This window comes from Aquarana catesbeiana, linkage group LG08 (assembly GCF_042186555.1).
Source record: "Aquarana catesbeiana isolate 2022-GZ linkage group LG08, ASM4218655v1, whole genome shotgun sequence".
Lineage (NCBI taxonomy): Eukaryota > Metazoa > Chordata > Amphibia > Anura > Ranidae > Aquarana > Aquarana catesbeiana.
In genome coordinates this window covers 189660616-189685776 of record NC_133331.1, presented here as the reverse complement: position 1 = coordinate 189685776, position 25161 = coordinate 189660616, and the positions used below count along the sequence as shown (strand labels likewise).

Sequence of the window (25161 nt, the reverse complement as noted above, 5' to 3'; positions counted from 1 at the left end):
TTAAAGCGTAACTAAACCCTCCTATTTACAGCAAAGCAAATGGCCATCTTAGCCTCTTTGTGATCTGCAGTTGCCATTTTGTTGCACATGTGATCAGCTATGACACCAGCCATTTGATGCCCCGACAGTTCGGTTGAGCGCATAAGCCAGGGGTAGGCAACCTCGGCAAATGGGATAGTTATTCATGGCATGCCTTGAATGTAAAGGTTTTGGCAAACCGTTAAATTGGCGGGTTTAGTTCCACATTAAGTAGCGGAAAGAAAGTCAAATGTATGCAATATACTTATTAACCGCATTGTCTAATGGGAGTGGTTGTTAATAGCACCCGATATCATCTTATGTGTGCCTTCTTTTTTTTTTTTTTTTTTTTTTTGTTGTCTTACAGTGTGCAGTGGGAACAACAGGCCAGAAGTCCATCTCAAGAGTCATTGAGTATTTGGAACACTGCTAGAATGCACCATCATCAACAGACTTTTATAAATGCTGGATATACAACTCATGTTAACAAGAAAAAAAAAAAAAAATTCCCTGAAGACGCACTGTGTGCAGATTATGTGCTACTTACATGGAAATGGCAAACAGGACTCTGATTTTTGCAGATTAATTGAGCATATGTTTGCCACAACAACCAGGTTTTAGCTGAGCATACAGCAGCTTTTAATACCAAGGACCAGAGATTCTGTAGATGGATAAGTGACCCGGCTGTTGTAATCATTGCAGTATTTCGATTCTTTTTGCGTTTTTTATAGAATTCGATGGGGTTTTCACTGCGTATTTCCTCAAGTAGAATTTGGTTATGGCCAGTTAAAGGGAATAAAATATAAAATTGATGGAAAATTGCTGCTGTTCATGCAACTGCTGTTTACTATCGAATACTGCATTCTATGCCAGCCAGGTACAAAGACTGCGCAGCCTGGGTGAAGTCTAAAAAAAAAAAAAAAAATCTGGACAACGAGCTGCTTTTATGTGTTTTTTTCTTTTCTCCCACCCCCTTACCTTCCTGCTTTCTAATAGGCTTTCAATGCTTCCAAAAGTACAAGAGATAAATGTATTTTTTAGTATACTGTTGATAGTTTTCTTCCTCGGCTACTCCCATTTTATACATTTTATTAGATTGCTCCAATCATAAGTTTTTCATAAAATGTATTTTCTGTATATGCACCCTCCCTTATTTCCTTTAATTTAAGACTTATTGAGACCTTAAAGTAATTATGTTGTGAAATTTGTAGAGCTCTACAGCACCAAATTCCAAAAGGCAGGCTGGTAGACCCTGGTTTTTAAGTGTGCTAGAGCAAGAATACAATTGGAAGTGCTTTTGTCAATAGCTCAGTTGTACATTATGTGCCCAGTTAGTAAATAGGGATCTATTTTTATATTTCTCGCGGTCCATCTCAGGTGTCATCTTGGACTAATGTAAATGAAAAGGGATGTGCCCTTAGTTGACTTTTGGGGGGGAGTTCATCTTCCTCTAATGCTTTTTTGCCTCTTGCAGTGTCTTGGGTGGCACGGAGGAACATGCCTTCAGCAGGCTTTGTATTTTAACATTTAGTCTCTTGTAACCTTTGCTGAAGTTGAGGTTTGCAGTACCTTGACATTACCTGATTTAAAGCTTTTAGTTGGCATACAAGAACAGCAGACACTCTTTGTGAGAACATTGAAATGACGAACGGCAGACGTGTTTCTCAGCACTAATGTAAACTCTTCAAGAGCTCTCCATTGAGAGTTTTCTTTGAAGCTGACAAATATTTTCAGATGAGTAGCTTGAGGATGAGGTACATTCTGGCGTTAAGGCCTATGCCCCATTTGCTTTCGTCTTTGTGTACACCAGAGACTTTCTCCCAGGGTGCATCTGATGTCCACCATAACAAAACATTACTGTCTACCAAGAAGATGTTAATAAAGCCATATAGGTGATCCACACCCAATCTGCATCTCTGCCTGCATAGAAAATGTTCAAGGAAGGTGGAGAAATGCTGTAGGTAGTTTTGGCTTTTTGTACAAAAAAAAATAAATAAAAAATAGTTGAGGTTCTTAGCAATATTTATGTGAAAATGTTAATAAAATATATTCAGTTTTGAAATTTCTTTTTAGATCTACTAATTTTGCACTTGTAATCTGTACAATTTTGATAGCAAACGGAGGGTGGGATGGGAATATATGAAGGTTGTCAGTTTCACATTGAGAAATGTGAAAAGGTAAAACTAACTTTCCAAAGAGTGGCTTTATCTTTACAGCTTTTTCATTTTTTTTTCTTTTATATACAGATTTATTGTGCAGTTTAATTCCTGGGCAAACCATGGTGATTTTGGAACATTTTGCAAGGAACTTTTATTTATTTGGTTTGGGTACACAAGTGATGTCGCCATGAGAAGTACTGGGCCTCATTTATTAAAAATAATAAATATTTGATTTTAGCCAGGGGCAGCCCTAATAGTTATGACTGCCTTCAGCTTTGAGTTTGAAACACTCTCTTTGTTGTCAGCAGCTGTGACCCTTTGGGCGTTGATCCTCTCATACCACTGCTGAGTTTTTAGTGTGGTGCCAACCTATGGAAAAGCAGTGGCTGTGGCCCTGAGATTTGCAAGAATTAGATGGAACAGCTGCAAGCACTTCATAACAGCCTTGTACATTTTATATTGGGATGTTGATAATCCTGTCATAATTAAGGATATGAGCAACTCAACCCATACTAGTCATGATCCCTCATTTGAAGGTAGCAAACTTTTTAATGTATATAAATGAGGCACAGTGCTCCTAATCCTCACACACATTGTTGGATTAACATACAGTTGAGCGTTTAATAGGCAGCCAAAACGGAAGCTTATTTTCAGCTGTGCTTAACAATATACATTAGTGACTGAGGTCTCCCTTAATATGCTTTCTTTGCTACTGGTTTAAATGATGCTTAGACTGATGTGACAGCCACTAGCAGCAATCCCAAAGATGCGAGTATAGAAATCACTTTGCGCATTGTTTGCTTGTTTTCAGGGGACATGCAGGTTATCGGTTTACTTTTTACTGTTGGGATAAGTACTTTTTAATGTCTTAACACCTCTGTTTTCTATGTATTGTCGCGTTAAACAAATAGGTTACTCCGCCCTCCTCCAAAAAACTTGCAAAATTAGGGTATTTCAGAATCCTGTTTATGCTTGCATTGCAGAGGTGCAAATATCTGAACATTTAATAGTTCCTATGATTGCATGGCTTTGCTGGTGTAATGTCTGTTATGTCCTTGGATAATTGATTATCGAGATTGGTAATTCTTCAGCAGACATCCCCAGTATGCAGAAAGGAAGGGTATATAAAGAAATGACATTTGGCTAATCCAGAGGTTCTGCTTTGAGTAACAGGTACACCACCATAGGACAGGTTTTAGACGTTTGATAAATACCACTGTATTGTCATAAAATAGAAGTTACCCCCCCCAGATGCTTTTTGTTTGTCATTCCATAGCGTAGTGTATTCAAATTCACAGCTTCAGGTTGGGAGAAGTTGTGTAAAGCTATACAGTGTTTGTCAGAGTTCCTGCTTGAATTGTTTTAAAGTCAGTTTACATTTTAGCTGACAAAAATGTATAATTTAGTTAAAGCATAAGTGCACCTTTCAATAAACAAAACTACTTATTTTTTGCATTTTATTCTTCTGAATGGAAGCACTACAGTACAGCCCTGTATCATATAGGGGTTGAGTTACTAAAACTGGAGAGTGCAACATCTGGTGCAGTTGTGCATGGTAGCCTACCGCTTCTAACTTCAGCTTGTTCAATTAAAGGATAACTTCACATTTAATAAATAAATACACATCTTTTTTCAGGTAAAAAAATGTGCATTTATTATTTTTTTGTTGTAAGCCTGGAAAGCATTGCACCCATGATCAGCCGATCATGGGTGCAATGCAGAGCTCTTGCAGACTGTGTGTAAGCTGTTTGGCCATACATCATTTGGCCAAGCAGTTACACACTAGCAGGAAGCATCAATGAACTACCACAGAGCTCAGCAGCGCCATGATAGTTCCTTGAGAACTACAAGCCAGCAGCCGCAAAGGCTGCCAGACCTTGTTTTCTATTCACAGAACTTTGTAAATGAGTGACGTGTTCAGGCGGGAGGAGCCCCAGACGCCCACGTTATTTGCAGAGTATGACCGAGTCAGGGAAGTTGATCGCACACCGGGGAGGTGTAGGGGTCGGTTGATTTGTAACATATTACACCCTGAATGAGTGTAACATGTTAAAAATGGCAAACTTATCATTTAAGCTTTGACAATAAAATCTAGAAGCTGGTTGGTTTCTGTACCCAGCTGCACCAGGGTTTGCATGATCCATATTTAGTAAATCCAACCCTATTGTAAACTTTTCAAATGGTAGCATATGAGATCACTTGCTTGCTGTGTTACAGCCAATATTACATTTCCAGCATTTGATAGATTAGGGTTTCTATTTTCTGTTGAAAATGTACAGTTTGGGATGATGACTGGCATCAATCAAGTCACTCATAGGAAATGAGAACCAGCCTTCGAGCTCTGGCTGATAGTAATATGGGAGTATGATGCTAGAAAATAACCATTCGACCAATGAATTTATCTTAATACCACTATCACCTAGTATAGTGGTTCCCAACTCCTGTCCTCAGGACCCACTAACAGGCCAAATTTTAAGTATTACCTTGGGGAGATGCAGACTAGGATACTGCAATCTCTGAGCAGCAAATGATATCACCTGTGATGTATTTAAGTTATCTTGCAAACCTGGCCTGTTAGTGTCTTGAGACCAGGAGTTGAGGACCGCTGCCCTAGTACTTAAAGAGGAACTGCAGTCTGCTCACATAATTTGTAATAAAAACATCTTTGCCATTCTGAAGCTTCCCTCCAAACATTTTGCATATTTTATATATACTGTGATTCTGTAGTTTCCAAATATGCTGCAGAAATCTGCTTCAGCTGAGTTTGGCTGCATTCATTTTAACTGTGGGCAGCTGAAGCTGTTGCCTATTCACTTCCTGGATTTACACAGACCCACAGAGGCACACCTGCAGCTCTGATTGGCCCTCTTATGACGCATTCCCCCTCCCTTTCTGGCAAACTCTCACGAGAGTGAGAGCTGTTACTGATATCCTAAGCCTAGGCTAATGACCAGACAAGAAACAGGAAGTGAGCTGTATAAGGTGTTTACTGGCAGAAAAAAAATGTTTTAGTATCCAAAGTTAAAACAACAAGGGGAGAAGATTTAATAGATGGAAAGATTAAAATTATTGAAGGTTCACTTTAAGTAACAGGTACCTGTGCAGCCATCAAGAAAAAAAATACTCAGGGGAGGAGATGCAGAGAGCCTACATGCCTGTTGCATGTTAACTTTCTCTAGAAATGCTTTAGACTAGCTTGCTCACTTCACCTCACACAGGAAATTTAAAAAGTGCTAGTGGAGATATATATATATATCTATATCACAAATATTACATTTATCCCTGGTATCTTGAGTGGGTAATGCTCTGGAGTGTGCCACAAAGTAATATTTGGATTTCAGATTAAAAAAATAACTTTTACACAGCCATACCAATTGGTAAGCTTGACTCCTCCATTCATTGTCCTCCTTTGACATATGCACTTAGATTTGCATTTCCTATAATGAATGAAGATTGAAGAATGTTTCTCTGCATGACGGAACAGAATGTGTAAAATGCCTGCATATATGGGGTTTAGGATGGTGGGTATAGTTCTATTTTTTGTTTTAGTGTGCAGGCCTACTTTGATGCATCATGGAGAAACCACGCCTCCTGATCGTCTTGGTCAGTGGGAGTTTTTTGGCAGGGAGCTTTTAAGCCCATTAAAAGGTACGCTTAAAAGCTTAGGTGTGTATTAAAAGTGCACTTATACTTTAACTGGCTTATCTAGACCTGTTCTAAAATGAGAGGATTTAAGGCAGTTTTTTCCAATTGACCTCTATGTAGCGTAAAAACAATGGTTGCAGCACACATCTGTTTACTTATTGACCTTGATTGCTGATGTATGTAAATCAGGCTTTTTTTTATGCTTTATTGAAAGCATTACTTATTTTATGTGCACCTATTTAAGTTCAGTGTTTGAAAATGTGTTTTTCCTGTAAAGAAATACAAAATTGTAGTTGCTATAATTTTATCAAAGAATGGAAAATTGTATCATGTCAATATTTGTACCAAGGTCAGTCCAAACCTAAATGATGGATTTAAAAATTAGCAACCAATCATTTTTGGTCAAATTGGTACCCTTATCTTCCGTGCAAGCCACAATCTTTTTTAAAAAATTTTATGTTACGTATAACATGGTTTATATAGGTCTGTTATAATCTCACTGAACATGTGGGCACCCATTGACTTCATTATTAAAAGTTCCAGTGGCGCTGTTCCTATTGGGCTGGTGTCATGTAAAAAAAAAAAAAAAACATGGAAGTTATTTTCTTGGGTTCTTAAAGTGAAGTGCATTCTACTAATTGACAAATGCAGTCGTAATTAGTACCAGTGATATGAGAGAGAAATTATAGAAATGTCAGTTCAAGGGGAACTGTAATAATTTATAATTCACATTATTACAGGTACTTTTATAGCACCGACAGTTTATGCAGCACTTTACATATGTTTTGTACATTCACATTAGTCTCTGCCCATCAGGAACTTACAATCTAAGGTCCCTAATTCACTTTAATATGTACACATACTAGGGCCAATTTAGATAGGAGCCACTTAACATACCAGCAAGTCACATGCATTAGTGTGGTGCGCATGAGCATCACCTAACTGCATTACAGATTTACAAAAACAAAAGTACTTTTCACGTGGCTTAAAATCTAATGCCTAGTACACATGGGCCGAATGTTGGGAGGCATCGGCTGGATCAATAAAAACCGTCCGTTATTCAGCCCATGTGTATGTCAGCCAGTCTGACAGAAGGCGGCCGTTTGGCAGGCTTCTGTTGGACAAGCATGCTGAAAAACTAGCAGCCGACCGGCTCCTGATCAGTGCTCTCAGCCAATAGCATCAGAGTGTTCTGGCGGGGGACCGCCCCCTGTCAGAACACAACAGCTCAGCGGGGGAGATTGCTGTACGTCGGACCCGCTGGGTTGTACAAAAAAAAAAAAAAACCATCAGTGTGTACATCCCAGGCTAAAAGTAAAGATTGTATGCGTTCTAGCTACTATTGTGTGGGTGTTTTGTGCCATTATAGACTTTGATGTCTATTGTATTCAATCACACCCTTTAATATTTATGTTCAGTAAGATAAGTGAATGAGCAAATATGGCTGTCCCATGTACTTATTTAATTACAAACTACACTTAGAACCAAGGTTTATGAAATGGCACAGATTGATAAACTTATTTACATAATGCACTTCTCTCCATTTTACATTTTTTAAAGAAAAAAAAAACTTGAAAAGGACTGTAATTCTCTTTTCAAACTTAACGTTGTGTTATTGTTTAGCTTAAACAGTGAACATTTTAGTAAGTATCTGATTAACACTGAACTTGTGGTTGGCTGAAGTGGCTCCCTAACTTCAACACCCCTTACTGTCACTAGAATTCAGTCATAAAAATGCTGGATGTAGCGTTACATGATGGAAGCATTAGAATTAACTCCCATTCTCATATGACTGGGTGCCAGACTTCCTCAGTGACTGTTGTATCCCTATACGCTGTTAATGTTTTATAATTCCATTTTTCTTTTTTGTTCATAAATAAAATTGAGCATTCAATATTGAATGGTAGCCAAAATATTTTTACTAATTCTTTAATATCTGGTTTTGAAAAAATTAGTAAATTCAGTAACCTTTTTTGTGTTGGGGCACCTGTGCGAGTTTTCATCTAACCCGTGTAGGTGTTTTTGATTGCCTCATTTGCCAAGAGTGAACCCAAATTTACTGCGCCCCTCTGCAAACTAGAGGTGGAGGGCAAAAGGAGGAGATGATTTGCAATCTAGCACAAAACACAGTAGGATCTGTATCTTTCATTAGTTAGATGTAAACGCGCAGGCTCTCTACAAAGGTTTTAACTTGAAATTTATACTTTATCAACAGTTTGCGTTAATTTAAATTCCTCTCTTCATCTCCGTTCCTAAATATGAAATGTTTTTGTCAGGTTTTTTTTCCATATGAAAATATCAGAGGTGCAATGTCTTAACACTGGGCATACTAGTTTAAAGATTTTTTGGTGCAAGACATTTGGGATTTGAGGTTTAAAGTTGCCAACTAGTTTTAGATTTAGAGTAAAGTAAGATTTTCTTCATTCACTGATGTACCTTTATCAGTATGTAGTCCCACTTGAATCTTTATAATTCAAAAATTATTGGGTTTGAGATGGCAAAGATTCCGTTCTTTAGAATGTGCTCTGGGATAGTAATTGAAGATGCTGCAATCTAAAGGCCCCAATTGACCACTTACATTTTGGAATTCAAGCTGTGGATGGCCCTGAAAACACTACCTGGCTTGACAAACTCTATATAAACAACTGAGGCAGGTGGTACATTTTTAAATGGTCATTGTTCATTAGTGCCAGCAGGCTCAACTGCCTGAATGCAATGGGGATTCTTTCTTCTGTGTTTCTAGCATAGATGGGGGAATTAATTGTTTTGTTTTTTTTCCTCCCTCTCTTGGTGGAAATTCTAGCCATCTATGTCTGCCTTTAATGCGGAGGTGGGAGCCATTTTGTTAATTGTTGTACATGCTGAAAACCCCATCAAATACTCTGCTTTAAGGGTACATGAAACCTACTTGCAAAATAACCTGAAGTTCAAAGTAACTTTTTTTTTTTTTTTTTCTCTCCTCTGTATATATTTATGTAAATACAAGCCATTGGAGACTAGAATGGTAGAGTACTTTTCTGAATCCAATCTTATTTTTATTTTATACAGTATTTCTCAGCTGTGATATTTGGAGCAAAAGCCAACGGCAGGAAAATAAAAGTTTGTACCAGTTTCATGAAGTATGTCTTTGGGTTTTTTGTAAATAATTTTAACTATAATAAAAATTGCTACTTTCAGTATATAAGGCGTTTACTTTTCACTATATATACAGTGCTTGTCTCAACGTGTGTGTGTGTGTGTGTAATAATGAAGGCAAGTTCTGTGTGAAGAATATGTTCTCGCATTGATCATTCTCTGCAATATAATGTGCTGCTTTACAGCTTTTTTAGACATTCTATCAAATTGTAGTTTCAGAGCTTAAGGCATAGTAAGCATTCAATTGTATGTAAACTCAATTTTTTTTCTTCTTTCGCATCCAACACAGGAAGTTGCATACTGTCAGGTTATACTAGTGCCTACTGGAGGAGTAAACATTGGCAAAAATCTGTAGGCCAGCCCAGAATAACCCTTCCTATCCCCAGCATGCCTCAGCTTTTTACTAAAGTCGAAGGAGAATGGACATCTTTTCTTCAGCTGTATTTGAAAAAGTCTAATCATTTTTCCCTAAACCCATTTTGTTTCTTCAGTCAAGGTTCCTCACAACATAGCTGCAACTGTGGAGATCAGCACAAGCAGCAATCTGTTACCTATTATATGTGGTTTACTCCTCCAACGGTTTGCACAGCAATACCCTATTGCGGAGGAGTTCCTTATGAAGGAGTCCTCTCCCATGTTCGTTTCAGATATTTCTCTGATTGTCCTTATGCAGGAGGTCCCAGTTTTAGAAATGTCTAATGGACAAATTCCAGACTACTCGCTGCCGAGTTAGAACTTTACAGTCCAGGAGCCAATCAACTCGCCGCTTTTTGATTGGGGATTAGGGGCTTACAGGGGGGCCTCTTTTAAAGTGGTTCTATAGGCCCAATTGCACTCCATATTGTTTTAGCTCAACATTCTGGTAGTGCAGGACCATAAATCTTCCTCCCATCAGTTTGAAAGGTCCTCACAATGGATGGCAGCATGTCAAGCTAAGGAGACACTCATGGTGCTAGGAACTTGGTGACTGGAGAGTTTTTTCTGATTAATATTCTGGAGCGCAGAATGATTTATTTATAAAATGCTAAACCACCTGACTGCAGGGTCATACAGGCAAGATTGAGCTGGACAATGCCATGGCAGTGGCTTACATTTAACCATAAGGGATGAACCTGAACTCTTGCTGCCTTAAAGAAGCCAGTCAGATTCTGGCTTGGGCAAAACTTCACTTCCCTACCCTGTTTGCTGTGCACATTTCAAGGGTGGATAATTTAATTTAGCAGGTGAAACCTTTCAGTTGTCCATTTCTGGACTCTACAAAATAGTCTCTTAACTCCGTCAGTTGCACTGCTTTTAGACATCCCAATTTGCTTGACTACTTCATCCTGTGTCCATTTAATGTGCAGTTTTTGACTTACCATAAAACCCTTTTCTTGAAACGCCATGGGTGACACAGGTCTTAAATCTTATGATCCAATCCTACTATTGCTTGCTATTAAACTGAAGCAGTGTGGGAGTGTTTTTACTGGGTTGTACTGTACAGCTTTGTTTGACAGTATCCAGTCTCTTAAAGGCATTAGCATAATCCAGTGTACCTAAATACTTCATCCTGTGCCCCTAATGAACTCCAAGAAAAGGGTTTTACAATAAATAAAAAATACTATTTTCTACATTCTGTGGTTCTTACCATTTGTCAAGTGTTTGTTTTTTTTTTTTTTGTTTTTTTGTTTGTGCTTTCTGTCCTACTAGGGTGATATCCCAGCACTTTGTTTTTGAGACAAAACAGGAAGTGGGTGGAAATCCCTCCAAAGTGACGGGCAATCGCCTTTTACATTTTCACTGCAACATCTACCTCCATTGGAAAATGTCCCCTCATGTTCAGTTGCAATGGATTTTTTCATTATTTTTCTTTCCCAATATCAATGCTTAGTAGGTTGAAGGGTAACTTCACTTACGCTGGAAAATTGTGAATAAAAAAAATGTATAGGATATACAATTTCTACACAAAGCATATTGTGACTAAATGTTAAGAATTACATTTCTTTTTCAATCTGCAGCGCTGCAATTTTTTGTAAAATTCAATATGGCAACCTGGAGGCAATCCGCACACAGATGGTATACAGCAGTGGTTCTCAACCCTGTCCTCCAAGTACCCACAACAGGCCATGTTTTGGGAAATTCTCTTAGATAAAATAGCTGTCAAAAATACCAAGCCATTGACTTGATTTAAAACACCTGTGCAAGATCAAGGAAAACCTGCAAACATGGCCTCTTGGGGGTACTTGAGGATAGTGTTGAGATCCACTGGTGTACATAACCTCCCCCAGAAATGTAATTTCCAGCTTGTACAATTATCTTACTGGTATTACCAGAAGTCTACACTAAGATACAAGTTCGATTTTTGGGTCTCCTCTGTTTAAAAAATAAAAAATCATTTTTGGTGCGATACTCCCAAAGGGAAGTCACGTATAAAGCACTTCAGACCCTCCTACTTTTATTCAGTAAACCTAAAAAGAAAAAAGTTTCTCAGTACTCTAGTTTGAGTCACGAGTAACCATGGAGCAATGGTGGAAAATGCAGAAACAAATTAAATGTATGTAAAGTACTTAAAGCGAGTGAGGGGGCGTGACCGGATGCAGGTGTGAGTGGTGTGTGTGTGCTCTCTCCCGGCCCCGGCTCCGATGCTGCTCCAGCGCGGTGAAGTGGGGACCTTGGCAGCTGTGTGTGTGCCCTGTGAAGCTGCCTGAATCCTGCTTAGCTTATGCCCCAAGGATCTCACAGGTTACCATCGGTCTTACCGGCTTCCCGACCGGCATCCTGACTTGTGGGGAGATAAGAGAGGAGAGGAGGAGAGCCTGGGAAGGATCAGCTGTCTGTGGTCAGCTGACCGCTGTGTGATTTTGCTGAGTAGAGCTCCGAGGGGGAGCCGAAGGGAAACCTGGACACAGTGCCTCCGCTGTGTACGAGCACGGCCGTGGAATGTTGCCTGGTGACAGCTCACAGACACTGCGGGAGGCTGAATAAGGAAAGTTGAGTGAGTTAACCCAGAGACAGATACAGGAAAGAGCGGTGGAGATATGGTGGCTAGAGAACTGCTGAGGAAAAGGCGGCTATATTGAATGGAGGACGGTGGAGCTGGATGGATTACCTGCAGAGTCCCAGGCAAAAGACCGGCAGACATCCTTGAAGCCAACTAAAGACAGGTAACAAACCTGATCTATATATAAAAGCAAAGTGTATTGAATCTGTGTTAAAAGAGGGAACCGGGAGCTCATCTCTTGTTGTCTTAGAGGCTTGGACTTTTAAAGCGTGAAGGGACTGTTTGTTGGACTGGTTAGGCTGGAGGGATACAAATTTCCAAAATAGTGTCCTGGGTGGCTATGACCAAGAAGAAAGGGGAAGATCAGCATCATCATCCCCATGATAATATGCCTGTTCAAGCTACCCGCTCAGCCAAAGAAAAGGAGAAGGGGTCCCTAAACGCAACCGCAGCAGCGGCTGCGGCAAAGCTGGAAAAATTTGCCCACAGTACCTCGCAGTCCCCAGCCAAAAATAATCAGCCACCTGCGGGGAAGATGTCAGCGGGGGGCTCTGGGGACAGAAAAAGCCTGGGGAAAGGTCCCGATATCCCGGTGGTTAGTACGAGAACAGCGAATAAAAAAAGCCCAGAGAGGGAGCCCCTGGGAGGAATAGGGGATAGTACCCCCATCGCAGCTGTAGCCAGTGAACAGGATCCCACTTTAAAAGAGATACTATGCGCTATAAATGCCTGTAGGAGTTCGATAAGTGGGATGTGGGAAGAGCTGAAAACTCTAAGTGAGCAAGTTGGCAATATTAAACAAGAAATCCAGCAATCAGTGGAGAGAATTAAATGTGTGGAGGAAAGGGTTAGCCAAATAGAAGACACCGTATCCCCACTGCGACAGGAGTTTAAGAAAATGCAAGCTCAGTTAGAGGCTAACAAGCTCAAAATGGATGAATGGGAGAATAGGTCGCGAAGACAAAACGTAAGAGTGATGGGTCTCCCCGAGAAAGTTGAGGGCCCCCGCCCTGAAGAATTTATGGAAAATTGGCTGAAAGAAGTCTTTGGGGTTGAGGCTTTTTCACATTTTTTTTCTATTGAGCGAGCTCACAGAGTCCCTTCCAGACCAGTATATTCAGGAGACCGCCCAAGACCAATGATAATTAGATTTTTTAATTACAAAGATAAGCTGAATTTAATGCAAAAATCCAGAGAAAAAGGAGATGTCCTTTTCAACGGTGCAAAGGTTTCGATCTATCCAGATTACTCCCCGGAATTACAAAGGAGAAGAGCAGGTTTTCTGGACATTAAGCGCACTTTACGGAGCCACAATATTTCATATGCGCTATTGTATCCAGCACGATTGCATATTGAGGCGTTAGGGACTACCCGTTTTTTCGAAACGGTTAAAGGAGCCACGGACTGGTTTGAAGAGAACAAAAGGAACTTATAAATGCGTTTTTTTTTTTTTTTTTTTTGTTTTTTTTTTTTTTTTTTTTTTTTTTTGTTTTTTTTTTTTTTTTCTTTCTCTCTTTTTGGGCTGCTCGGCAGCATTAGGGGTTGGGAGGGAGAGTGTAGGGTGGTTGAAGTGAAGAGTGAAAGAAATGTTTAGTGTGGTGAAGAGGGTTATTTTAACCCTTGGGTTGATGGGTTTATTGGGGGGGAAGGGGGAGGGGGGTGGTGGGTGGGGAGGGTGGAGGGAGGGGTGGTGGATGAAGTGGGGTGAGGGGAGTAGTAAGGTCACAAGGAAGGCCCCTAGGGCATGCCAAGTGAGGCACAGGGGGGGGGAGGAGAAGGGATTATTTAAAGTAGGGGGATCCACAGTTGCAAAAATTAAGGTAAAATCGCACAGAGCACTGTTAAAAAATGTGTTGAAGATAAATGAAATGAAGTGTAAATATTTAAAGTTTAAAAAATTTAGGTGGGTTAATGACACTGTTGTGGATGGAGGTGGGAGGGAGGGATGTGGGGGTATAGGTCCCCCGGAGTCGCTCGCTTCCCTTCCCATAATAATAGCACTGAGGGTGGTAGGTAGGACTATTGAGGATTTGAAACACAAAAGCAAAAGGGGTATGTGGGCACATGCGGTAAAGCAGAACATGAGGTGGGAAATGCTTTCTTTGGTATCTCTTCAAAAAAGTACTGGTATGGAACAGTGTCAATTTTCAGCCGTGACTGTCCATTGTATAAGGAAAAGGGTAACTATACCCTGGTATTTGCATAGCGGGTATTTATTGTGTACAAGGTTGAATGAAGCCTAGAACATTTGGTTTAAGCTCATGGAATATCAGGGGGATGAGCGATTATGTGAAAAAAGCCACTGTATTCCAGGAGTTAGATGCTTGTGCTGCTGAGGTGATATGCTTGCAGGAAACGCATTTGACCAGCGAGACTAAATTATTAATTAAAAATAATAAATTTCAGATACAATATCATGCAGTGTACTCCTCCTACTCGAGGGGAGTGAGTATACTGATTAGGAAGGGGTTGACGTTTTCCTGCAGGGATGTCAGTATTGATAGATTGGGCTGTTTTATTTTTTTGCATTGTTTAATTGAGGGCAGATCTTTTGTCATAGCAAATTTATATATTCCCCCACCATTCAAAATGGAGATATTGCTCCTGCTGCTTGAGTTTTTGGAAGATAAAAGAGAGGTCCCAGTTATTATAGTAGGGGACTTCAACACTGTCCTTGATAGCAGATTAGATAGGTTCCCCCCAGGGCTTAGTGGAGGTGGAGGGCCGGGGGGAAGGTTGGCACAGTTTTTGGAGGAGGTTGGGTGGTGTGATATGTGGAGAGCGCGCAATCCTAATAGTCAGGAATATTCTTGCTTCTCAGCGACCCACCATACCCTATCCCGTATTGATATGGCCATTGGTAACCAGGAAGCCCAGCCCTTAATAAATAGTATTGAATATCGTCCAAGGGGGGTGTCCGATCACTCGCCACTGACAATGATAATAACCATGCAGGAGGATAGGGGTCGGAGATTGTGGACAGTTAACCCAGCATGGCTGGACTTACTGGGGAATAGAGAGGAAATTAGTTTAAAACTGAGAGAATTTGTTCAATTTAACACCGGTACTGCCTCGGAGGGTGTGATTTGGGACGCCTTAAAAGCATACCTCAGAGGGCTCTTGATTCAACAGATATCCAAAATAAAGAAACAAACAAGGGCGAGGGGAGAGATTATTAGGGAAGAGGTTCGGGAGTCAGAAAGAAAGTATGTTCTAGACCCAACGAATGAAAACCGGGAAGACTGGGTATTGAAACAACAAAAATACAAAAAGGAAGAAATTAGAAGAGCAGAGAATAGGAAGGTTTTTCAGAGGCAGGGGAGCTTTGAAGAGGGCGAAAGAGTGGGCCGGACGTTGGCCTTGCTGGCCAAAACTAATTCGTCCTCTTCAACAATCCCCATGATCAAAACAAAGGAGGGGGATATCTCTTCAGATCCTAGGGTAATTAACAAAACATTTGTAGAATTTTATAGGGATCTATATAAATCGCGTCATAGCCCTGAACAAGCAGAGATGGAGGAGTTTCTGGGAGGTACTGAGTTGCCGGTGCTCTCAGACGCAGATAGGAATAGTCTGGAAGCACCGATAACATTGGAAGAGGTCTGGCAGGCAATAAAGAACATGCCGAATCAAAAATCACCAGGCCCGGATGGATTGCCATCTGAGGTATATAAACAATATGGGGAGGTGCTGGCCCCGGAACTGTGGAAAACATTGAACTGGTCGGCTGCAGCTGGTAGCTTGCCGTTGTCAATGTCTGAAGCCATTATTGTACTGATTCAGAAAGAAGAGAATAGTCAGTTAGATACCTCGTCATACAGACCAATTTCATTGCTGGGCACAGACGCCAAGATCCTGGCAAAAATCCTGGCTGCCAGGTTGAATAGATGTATATCTACCTTGGTTCACCCGGACCAGTCAGGGTTTGTGCAGAACAGGTCTACTAGTAAAAATATAAGAAGGGCGTACTTGAACCTCCAGACCCCGGTAGAGAACCCAGGCTCCAGGGTGATGTTGTCCTTGGACATTGCCAAGGCATTTGACACCCTGGAATGGGAGTACTTATGGTGGACATTGGAAAAATTTGGGTTTGGCCCCCTATTTATTAAGTGGCTTAAGACCCTATATCGACACCCCAGTGCTAGACTGAAAATAAATAATACATATTCGGAAGGGATCTCTCTTGAGAGGGGGACTAGGCAGGGGTGTCCCCTGTCCCCCCTGCTATTTGCCCTGGCAATGGAGCCCTTCGCGGAGGTAATAAGAAAATCAGCAGGTCTACAGGGCTACAAAAGGAAAGAGGGCGAGGATAGAATAGCGCTATATGCTGACGATGTATTGTTATTCCTGGGGGACATGGGGCCATCGTTAGAAAATGCAATGCAGCTGGTGGAAGGGTTTGGGAAAGTATCAGGGTTAATAGTCAATTGGGGGAAATCTTCACTCCTCCCGATTGACTCGACCAACGGTTCTCTCCCGCAGGTAGTTTCGCGTCTCAGGGTGGTGGAGAAGGTTAAATACTTGGGTATAATGGTGACCAATAATCCAATGCAGTATACTAAAGACAATTTAGCTCCGCTGTTGGAAAAGTTCAGAAGGAAGAAAGACATTTGGTCTCGGCTTCCTTTATCTATGGCGGGGCGTATAAATCTGATTAAGATGATTTGGATGCCTCAACTGTTGTATATATTACACAATTCACCGATTTGGATAGGGAGGGATTGGTTTTTAAAAATAAATGCTAATTTTCGTGAGTTAATATGGAGAAAGGGCCAGGCCAGGATCAGTCTCCAGACCTTGCAGCGACCCAACAGGGAGGGGGGTTTGGCGGTGCCCCACCCATACAGGTACTTTTTGGCGTCACAACTGCAACACCTGGGTGGGTGTGAACATGGGGGGGAAGTGGACTCCAGCGTTAAAATCATGCTGTCAGGGAGCCCGCACAAATCCTTGGCAGGGGCATTGGAAGCCGGAGCATTAGGATGCCCATCCCCAACAAACAAACTGGCCATAAAAGTTTGGCGGTTAGTAAAGACTGAAATGGGATATAAGGGGGCTACGGAGTTCACACCTATATGTCAGAATAGGCAGCTACAAGAAATGCAGGCGATAGGAGTAAATAGGATCTGGGAAAGGGCGGGAATAACTAGGCTAGCACAATTATATGTTGGCAATATATTAAAATCTTTTGTGGATCTAAGGAGGGAGTTTCCTATCCCCAAGGAATCATTTTACTATTATCTCCAGATTAGACACGCATTAGACAAGCAATTTAAGACCAATGCACTGGAATGGTGTAGCGCAGCACTTCTTAATAAGGTGGTAAGGGCACATAGCCCGAAGGGGCTAATATCAGTAAGTTATGACCAACTAATGAACAGGGCAACTGGCCTGACCCCACTCTTGCGCGCAAGGGAGGGGTGGGAGGCCGATGTGGGGGAGTTGAGTGAAGAACAGTGGGGGAGAATACTGGAGCTTGGTCCGCTGGTGTCCCTCTCTCCGTCGCAGCGGGCCTCGCACCTCTTGCTTGTGCACAGAGCCTACTACACTCCCAAGAGGCTGCATAGAATGGGTCGTAGACTAGACGACAAATGCCCCAGATGTCTAGATACGGGCGATCTTATACACATTATGTGGAGATGCCCGAAGCTAGTGAGGTACTGGACCGAGATCCTAAACATCATAGAGGTTAGGACCGGGATAAGGCTGGAGCCCGAGGCTAAAGTCTGTGTCCTGGGGCTAATCAAAGAGGATATGGGGGATGCCTACATAAGAATAGCAATTATACGATGCTTATACCAGGCCAGGAAACTGATCGCAAAAGCATGGCTGTCAACAATGCCCCCTACCCCTGAAGAATGGATTAGTACCATGAACGTACTAGTGAGAACAGAAAGGACTATATATATTAGAAGGGGAAGCTATGAGAAGTTTATTAGGATTTGGGGTAGGTGGTGTCAAGGAGAGAATAGGGAAATTTGAAACTGTATCGAGGAAAGGAAGTTATGCACGAGGAAATGGATAATAGGGAATAAGTAATGTGCACAATACTCTCAGTGGGGTAGGAAGTATTACCAAGCGTAGGATTCAACTATTTCTAAAAATTAGCAACTGGTGGGGAGGAGGGAGGGTGAACAGGGGTGGGGGGAGGGTTTAAGGGGAAAAAGGAAGGGTAAGATATATTTATAATTGATGGTGATTTTGGGAAATATTTATTGTAATATGTGTTTTTTTGTTTGCCTTTTGTACTCTACACTGGTTATGACGTATATTGTATAAATTGAAAAACCAAATAAAAAAAGATATGATTAAAAAAAAAAAAGTACTTAAAGCGGAGTTCCACCCAGAAATGTAACTTACTTATTCGCCCCCTCCGGTGTCACATTTGGCACCTTTCAGGGGGGAGCAGATACCTGTCTAATACACAGGTATTTGCTCCCACTTGCAGCAAAAGACCACCGCAGAATCTGCGGCGAACTACGCTACGTCCAACCCCTCCTCTGTCCCCCCACGCTGTCTTTTGGGAGAGACACGGGTCCCAGAAGACAGCAGGGACCATTCAGAACGCGCAGCAGGGAACCAGGCTGTACTTCCTGATTCCCTTACTGTAGATGCCTGCTGCCAGAGCTGAGGGACGGGTCAGCTTTGGGTGAGGACATCATGGGTGTCCTGGACAGGTTAGTATCTTTATTTTAAAAGTCAGCAGCTGTAGTATTTGTAACTGCTGACTTTTAATTTTTTTTTTTTCAGCGGATCTCCGCTTTAAAGAGGTGTTTCGGCTCCCCCACGAAAAATTAAGTCAGCAGCTACAAATACTGTAGCTGCTGACGTTTAATATTAGGACACTTACCTGTTCAGGGTTCCCATGAGGTCGGCACCCCAGCCGATTTTCAGATCGGTGGTTGGGTGCTGCCGCTGCCATTCCTGTTAAGGAAAACTGGCAGTGGAGCCTTCCGCTTATCTGTTTCAGCTGAAAGTTTAACTTTTTTTTTTTTTTTTTAAGGGTATGCGTCAAAATAACACAACATGACAAGATATCCAGATTGGGTACAAATAGGCCATGAAGAACACTCTTCAATAAAACACATAAACAAAAAAAAAACAAATACAAGAATCAGAACTTGTGAACGTAGCCTGTAAGCTGACATACCCACGATATCAACGCACACCATAAAACGTTTTTTAAAAGATATTTTTGAAAGAGGGGAGAGAATCACCCTAAGATGTCTGAGAAAAAGAGAAAGATGTAAATGGAGAGGAAAGAAAAAGGAAGGGGAGACGAGAAATAACGATAGGGGTAGAGGGGGAATGATAGGGTAAATATGGGGGGGGACGAGTCTTCAAATCGTATCCAATACAGGAGATGTTTGCAGGTTGAGATAGTGATAAGTATTCATCTGAATAGTAAAACACATCCCAAGGAAGCCATTGTGTGTTGTGCTCCTCTCTTATTTCTAAGGGCAGCAGTCAAGTGCTCCATGTTTACGATGTTCTTCACCCTGGTTAAACCATTGGGCGTGCATGCCCTGGCGACATTCAGTAAATAAATGCTTTAGAAGTGACTTACAGTATCTCTTACTGCACATGGGGGTCAAGTTGAGAAGAACTGCAGCAGGGTTGTCGCGAAGGGCGACGTCTGTTAGTTTGTGAACAATTTGTAGAACTTGTCACCAAAAAGGCTGAATGTTTGGGTAGTCCCAAAAAATATGAAATAATGTACCAACCTGAGCCCAGCATCACCATCAAGAAGGGCTGTGTCCAGGAACCATGGATGCTAGAACTGCAAGAGTCCGATAGCAACAGGACAGGATTTTTTATATGTAGTCTCTTGGTATTTGCTACACAAAGATGATTTGTGGGAAAAGAAAAGTATACGGTGCTTCTGATCCTCAGTGAAGGTGGTATTCAGGTCTCTCTCCCATTTGGATAGATATGCAGGATCCTGCTGGGAAATAAGTCTAACAGGATACACTATGATTAAAAGAGTGATTTACGAATGCTACCTTCACCGAAGCAGAGGTCTTCAAATGGAGGTGAGGCTCCTGTTAAAGCCTGCAGGGTCTGGAAGGGAACGTAGAAAGCAAGACCGTTGCAATTGTTTCCATCTGTCCATTGCAGAACTGGTAAGGGATTAATAGAGATTCAAAAGTTGGGCCCAGCCTGAGGGGCATAAGTACATAGATGCCCTGACAATGCAAAAAACTGTTTGGATTTGAAAGATCCTGTCCATGTAGCCCAAGGCTAAATCAGAGTGGCCCATTTAGGCGTCATTGGTGAAGGCTGGTTATGTCTGCAAGTTTAAAACACCTTTTAAGTTCTAATAACGTCGGTACTATTAAAGAGTGGGGTCGGTGAAGACGAGAGGTGAGCACCTGCCCAAGGAAGGCCAGCTATGGGAAATGGCACAGAGTCCTGTACCAGAGAGACCCAAAGCTTATGGGAGGCGTGCCTGCACCAGTCAATTACTCTAGTCATGTGTACTGCAGTGCAGCATAGAGCAGGACCCGGGAGGCCTACTCCGCCTGGAAGTTCCACTTTTGAGTGGAACTCTGCTTTAAGTATAATGATGTGGCTCCAGAGCTGGTGGTATGATGAATTCTTGGCTGAAAATGGATGGGCAGCAGCCTTGGAAACAGTCAGTAGAGGGTGAGACTCAGGGAAGGATGGATGAGGGATTAAAGAGTTCTTCAGCTAGGCACATCAGATCTGGGAAGGATCCTCGGTAGCATGTAAAAGACAACAAAGTAGCCAAAGCACAGGAATCAATAAAAGCATTGTAAAATTTATTAAACATAAATCCATATTTACATTTAAGTAAGAGAAGTGCTGCATGGATGGGTGAGGAATGAAGATGCAGTCAGCCGACTGGCAACACTGGAAACCGGACCTGCTATATGGAGATGGAAAAACAGTAGCGTCTATGGATGACCTCAGTGAACCAGGCAAGAACCAAGGGGTGTGTATGATGTGTTTCAGAAGCCACGCCCCCCTTTGTCAAGTACCCTTTATTCAGTACCCTGTAAGTGCAGCAGCTGATTGACAATTATAAAGTCACTCCTATTCACATTGCACATGGACACAGACAAGCAAACAGCTATTTTTTTTCTTCAGAATAACAAAATGTAGGAATCTAAGACAAAGTTTGTTAAAATCCCTGCAATATACAAAAATGGTTACTTTTTAACCACTTCACATCTGGCCTATAGACAAATGACAGCCGGGCGGTGGCTTTCCCATCCATGTGACGTCCTGTCAGGAACCGCTGATCAATCTGTCACCGGCCGTGTCCACAGGACACAGCCAATGACTAATCAGAGTATTGGTTTGCTGCCAGTACCATGTGACTGTTGTGACAAATCACAGCAGGTCACATGACAGTTGTACAAGATGTTTCATGCCATCCATTTTGAACATTTGTGTAGCTAGCTACGATTGGTCAATCTGATCACATGGTACAGACAGGGCCAACCACTGCCATCTGTACCATTTTTGATTAGCTTTGACTAATCACAACAAAACAGACTGAATGATTTGGTTTCATTCAGTAAAATACTTGCTTATAGCAATGGAATTTACTGCTATAGGCAAACATAATGTGTAAAAAAAAAATCCTGATTACTTCCCCAGAGCAGTACAATGTTACTAAGGTAACATTTTATTGCTTGGTCACAGTGTGTTAAAAAAAAAAATCCCATGCCTCTTACTAAATACCTTGGAATGTCTACTTTCCAAAAAGGGGTCATATGGGTGGTATGTCTACTGTCCTGGACTTTTAGGGCCTCAAGAAATAAGAGCGTACATCAGGATTGATCAATTTTCAGATATATACCATAGCTTGTGGACTCTAGAACTTTCCTACTGACTACAGGAAATAATATACTCATTTGGGTTATTTTCAATAAATTGTCATGTGATATGCTGTGATTGGCTTACATGTACGATTACATGGTACTGGCAGTGGGCTGCTACACTCATCTGTTATCCACTTGGCGGACTCAGCGGGTGACAGATCGTGCCACAGTATGGCCGGTGGCGTATTCTAGGGAGATGTCATATAGACGTCCGAGATCTAGAGCAGTTCTTCCCGGCCTATACTTTAATGATGACCGGGTGGACGCCATATGACGTCCTTAGAATGCGCCATGCTCTCTGTGGTGTGATCAGTCACCCGCTGCAACTGGTTAATGTAAAGAGGAAGTGGTTATAAAGCCTAAACATTTTTTCACCTGAATGCATTTCTCACTTCTTCCTTTTACTTACCTGAGACCTGATTCAATCCAACACTGCACGTCTATGCTATTTATTGAAAGCTCTGAAAGACATCAACACCATCATCTGGGGCAGTGTTTCTCAACTCCAGTCCTCAAGGCGCACCAACAGGTCATGTTTTCAGGATTCCCACTATTTCGCACAGGTGATTTGATCAGTTTTCACTGCCTTAGTAATTACCACAGTCGTTTATTTCTGAGGGAAATCCTGAAAACATGACCTGTTGGTGCGCCTTGAGGACTGGAGTTGAGAAACACTGATCTGGGGTGTTAGGACACCATATATACGTTGAAGGTCCTTGCGCTGTGTTTTGTGTGTTAGCTTTTGACTTCTACCCTTAAGTGGATTTCTACAGCAGCAGGACTATTGTGACTACTTCAGTCACTACTGGCCAAAAAGGTTTAGCACCTTAGTATATTGTTTGCACTATACACACCTGCAACTCTTCTTCCTCCCTCAATTTCTGGTCTCGCTGGCTTCACTGTGGCAGATAGTGGGGCTCAGGCACGAGCAGAGAACACAGGAAGATGAGGTCCAGGGGTGCACATACAGTGCCTTGAAAAAGTATTCATACCCCATGAAATTTTCCACATTTTGTCATGTTACATCCAAAAAGTAACATATTTTATTGGGATCTTATGTGATAGACCAACACAAAGTTGGACATAATTGTGACGGAGAAAGGAAAATGATAAATGGCTTTCACAATGTTTTACAAATATGTGAAAAGTGTAGCGTGCATTTGTATTCAGCCCCCTTTACTCTGATACCCTTAACTAAAATTTAGTGGAACCAATTGCCCTCAGAAGTCACCTAATTATTAAATAGAGTCCACCTGTGTGTAATTTAATCTCAGTATAAATACAGCTGTTCTGTGAAGCCCTCAGAGGTTTGGTAGAGAACCTTGGTGAACAAACAGAATCATGAAGGCCAAGGAGCAAAACAGACAGGTGAGGGATAAAGTTGGGGAGAAGTTTAACCTCCCTGGCGGTATGATTATTTCGGATTTTAGGTGCTGAAAGCGGTGCAATTATTTTGCATGGAAATTTGGCGTTTTATATTGTAGGCCTGTAATTCTTAACAATAACACACTTAAATCTGTCCAAACAAGAGTCTAGTAGATATCCCGGGTATGATGAAGTTTGAAACACAAAAACATAAATTATAATAAATAAATATAAATAATTAAAAAAAAATAATATAAAATTAATTTTCCCACGATTCACTATCGCTCAATTCTGCAAGTGTTCTAATTTACTATCGCTGTTTTCTAGCTGGTCTAAAGCCACTTTTGACGTAAAAGGACACTTTTTGGTTGCTATGGACAATCTCAAGTTTCCAGGCAGAAAGAACAGTATATATAATATAAAACTGCATGCAGGGCTTTGGACAAAGCACTGGAGACAAAAGGGATGTGAAATAATTTCATACAGTACTGTAATCTGTAAGATTACAGTACTGTATGTGTTATGGTTTTTAATTTGCCACCAGGCTCCACCCCTGTGTGTCGCGACGCTCGCAGGGAATGGAGCCTGGCACGGAGAGGCTTCAGAGGAGGACAAAGCCTGCAGACACAGCGGGGGACATCGCAGGATCCTGGGGACAAGGTAAGTAACACCACACCAGGATCCTGCAATGTAATCCCGAGTGTGACTCGGGGTTACCTCTAATGGTGCTGAAATTTAACCCCGAGCCACACTCGGGAAAACCGTCAGGGAGGCTACAGCAGGGTTAGGTTCTAAAAAATATCACAAGCTTTGACTGTTCGATCCATCATCGGAAAATGGAAAGAGTATGGCACAACTGCAAACCTACCAAGACATGGCCATCCACCTAAACTGACAGGCTGGGCAAGGAAAACATTCATCAGAGAAGCAGCCAAGAGGCCCATGGTAACTCTGGATGAGCTGCAGAGATCCACAACTCAGGTGGGAGAATCTATCCACAGGACAATTATTAGTCATGCACTCCACAAATCCGGCCTTTATGGAAGAGTGGCAAGAAGAAAGTCTTGTTTGCAGTTTGTGGGAAGACATGTGGAGGACACGGCAAACTTGTGGAAGAAGGTTCCCTGGTCAGATAAGACAAAAAATTTTACTTTTTTGGCCTAAAAGCACAACACTATGTGTGGGGGGAAAACTAACACTGCACATCACCCTGAACACACCATCCCCACCATGAAACATGGTGCTGGCAGCATCATGTTGTGGAGATGCTTTTCTTCAGCAGGTACAGGGAAGCTGGTCAGAGTTGATGGGACGATGGATGGAGCCAAATACAGGGCAATCTTAGAAGAAATCCTGTTAGAGTCTGCAAAAGACTTGAGACCAGGATGGAGGTTCACCTTTCAGCAGGACAACAACTTTAAACCTACAGCCAGAGCTACAATGGAATGGTTTAGATAAAAGCATATTCGTGTGTTAGAATGGCCCAGTCAAATCCAGACCTAAATTCAATTGAGAATCTGTGGAAAGACTTGAAAATTGCTGTTCACAGACGCTCTCCGTCCAATCTGACAGAGCTTGTGCTATTTTGCAAAGAAAAATGGGCAAAAATGTTACTCTTTAGATGAGTAAAACTGGTAGGGACATCACCAAAAAGACTTGCAGCTGTAATTGCAATGAAAGGTGGTTCTACAAAGTATTGACTGAATACAAACGCACGCCACACTTATCACATATTTATTTGTAAAAAATGTTGAAAAACATTTATCATTTTCCTTCCACTTCACAATTATGTGCCACTTTGTGTTGGTCTATCACATACAATCCCAATAAATTACATTTGTTTTTGGTTGTAACATAACAAAATGTGGAAAATTTCAAGGGGTGTGAATACTATTTCAGGGGGCTGTATAAACTAGTTTATTTTATTTTTTTTTATAATCCCTTTAACCGCTCCAGCCCCGGAAGATTTTATCCCTTTCCTGACCAGAGCACTTTTTGCGATTCGGCA

General features: G+C 41.6%; 1 protein-coding gene across 2 annotated transcripts in view; it reads left to right on the top strand.

Moving 5' to 3' along the window:
• Positions 1-9006, top strand: part of WAPL (WAPL cohesin release factor) — a 219129-nt gene extending 210123 nt beyond the window's left edge. For both annotated transcript variants that reach the window (XM_073596726.1, XM_073596725.1), the window contains one exon: positions 386-9006. In XM_073596726.1, coding sequence (XP_073452827.1) covers positions 386-451 — 66 coding nt within the window. In that variant the 3' untranslated portion in view covers positions 452-9006. The remainder of the gene's footprint in view (positions 1-385) is intronic.
• Positions 9007-25161: the final 16155 nt, after the last annotated feature.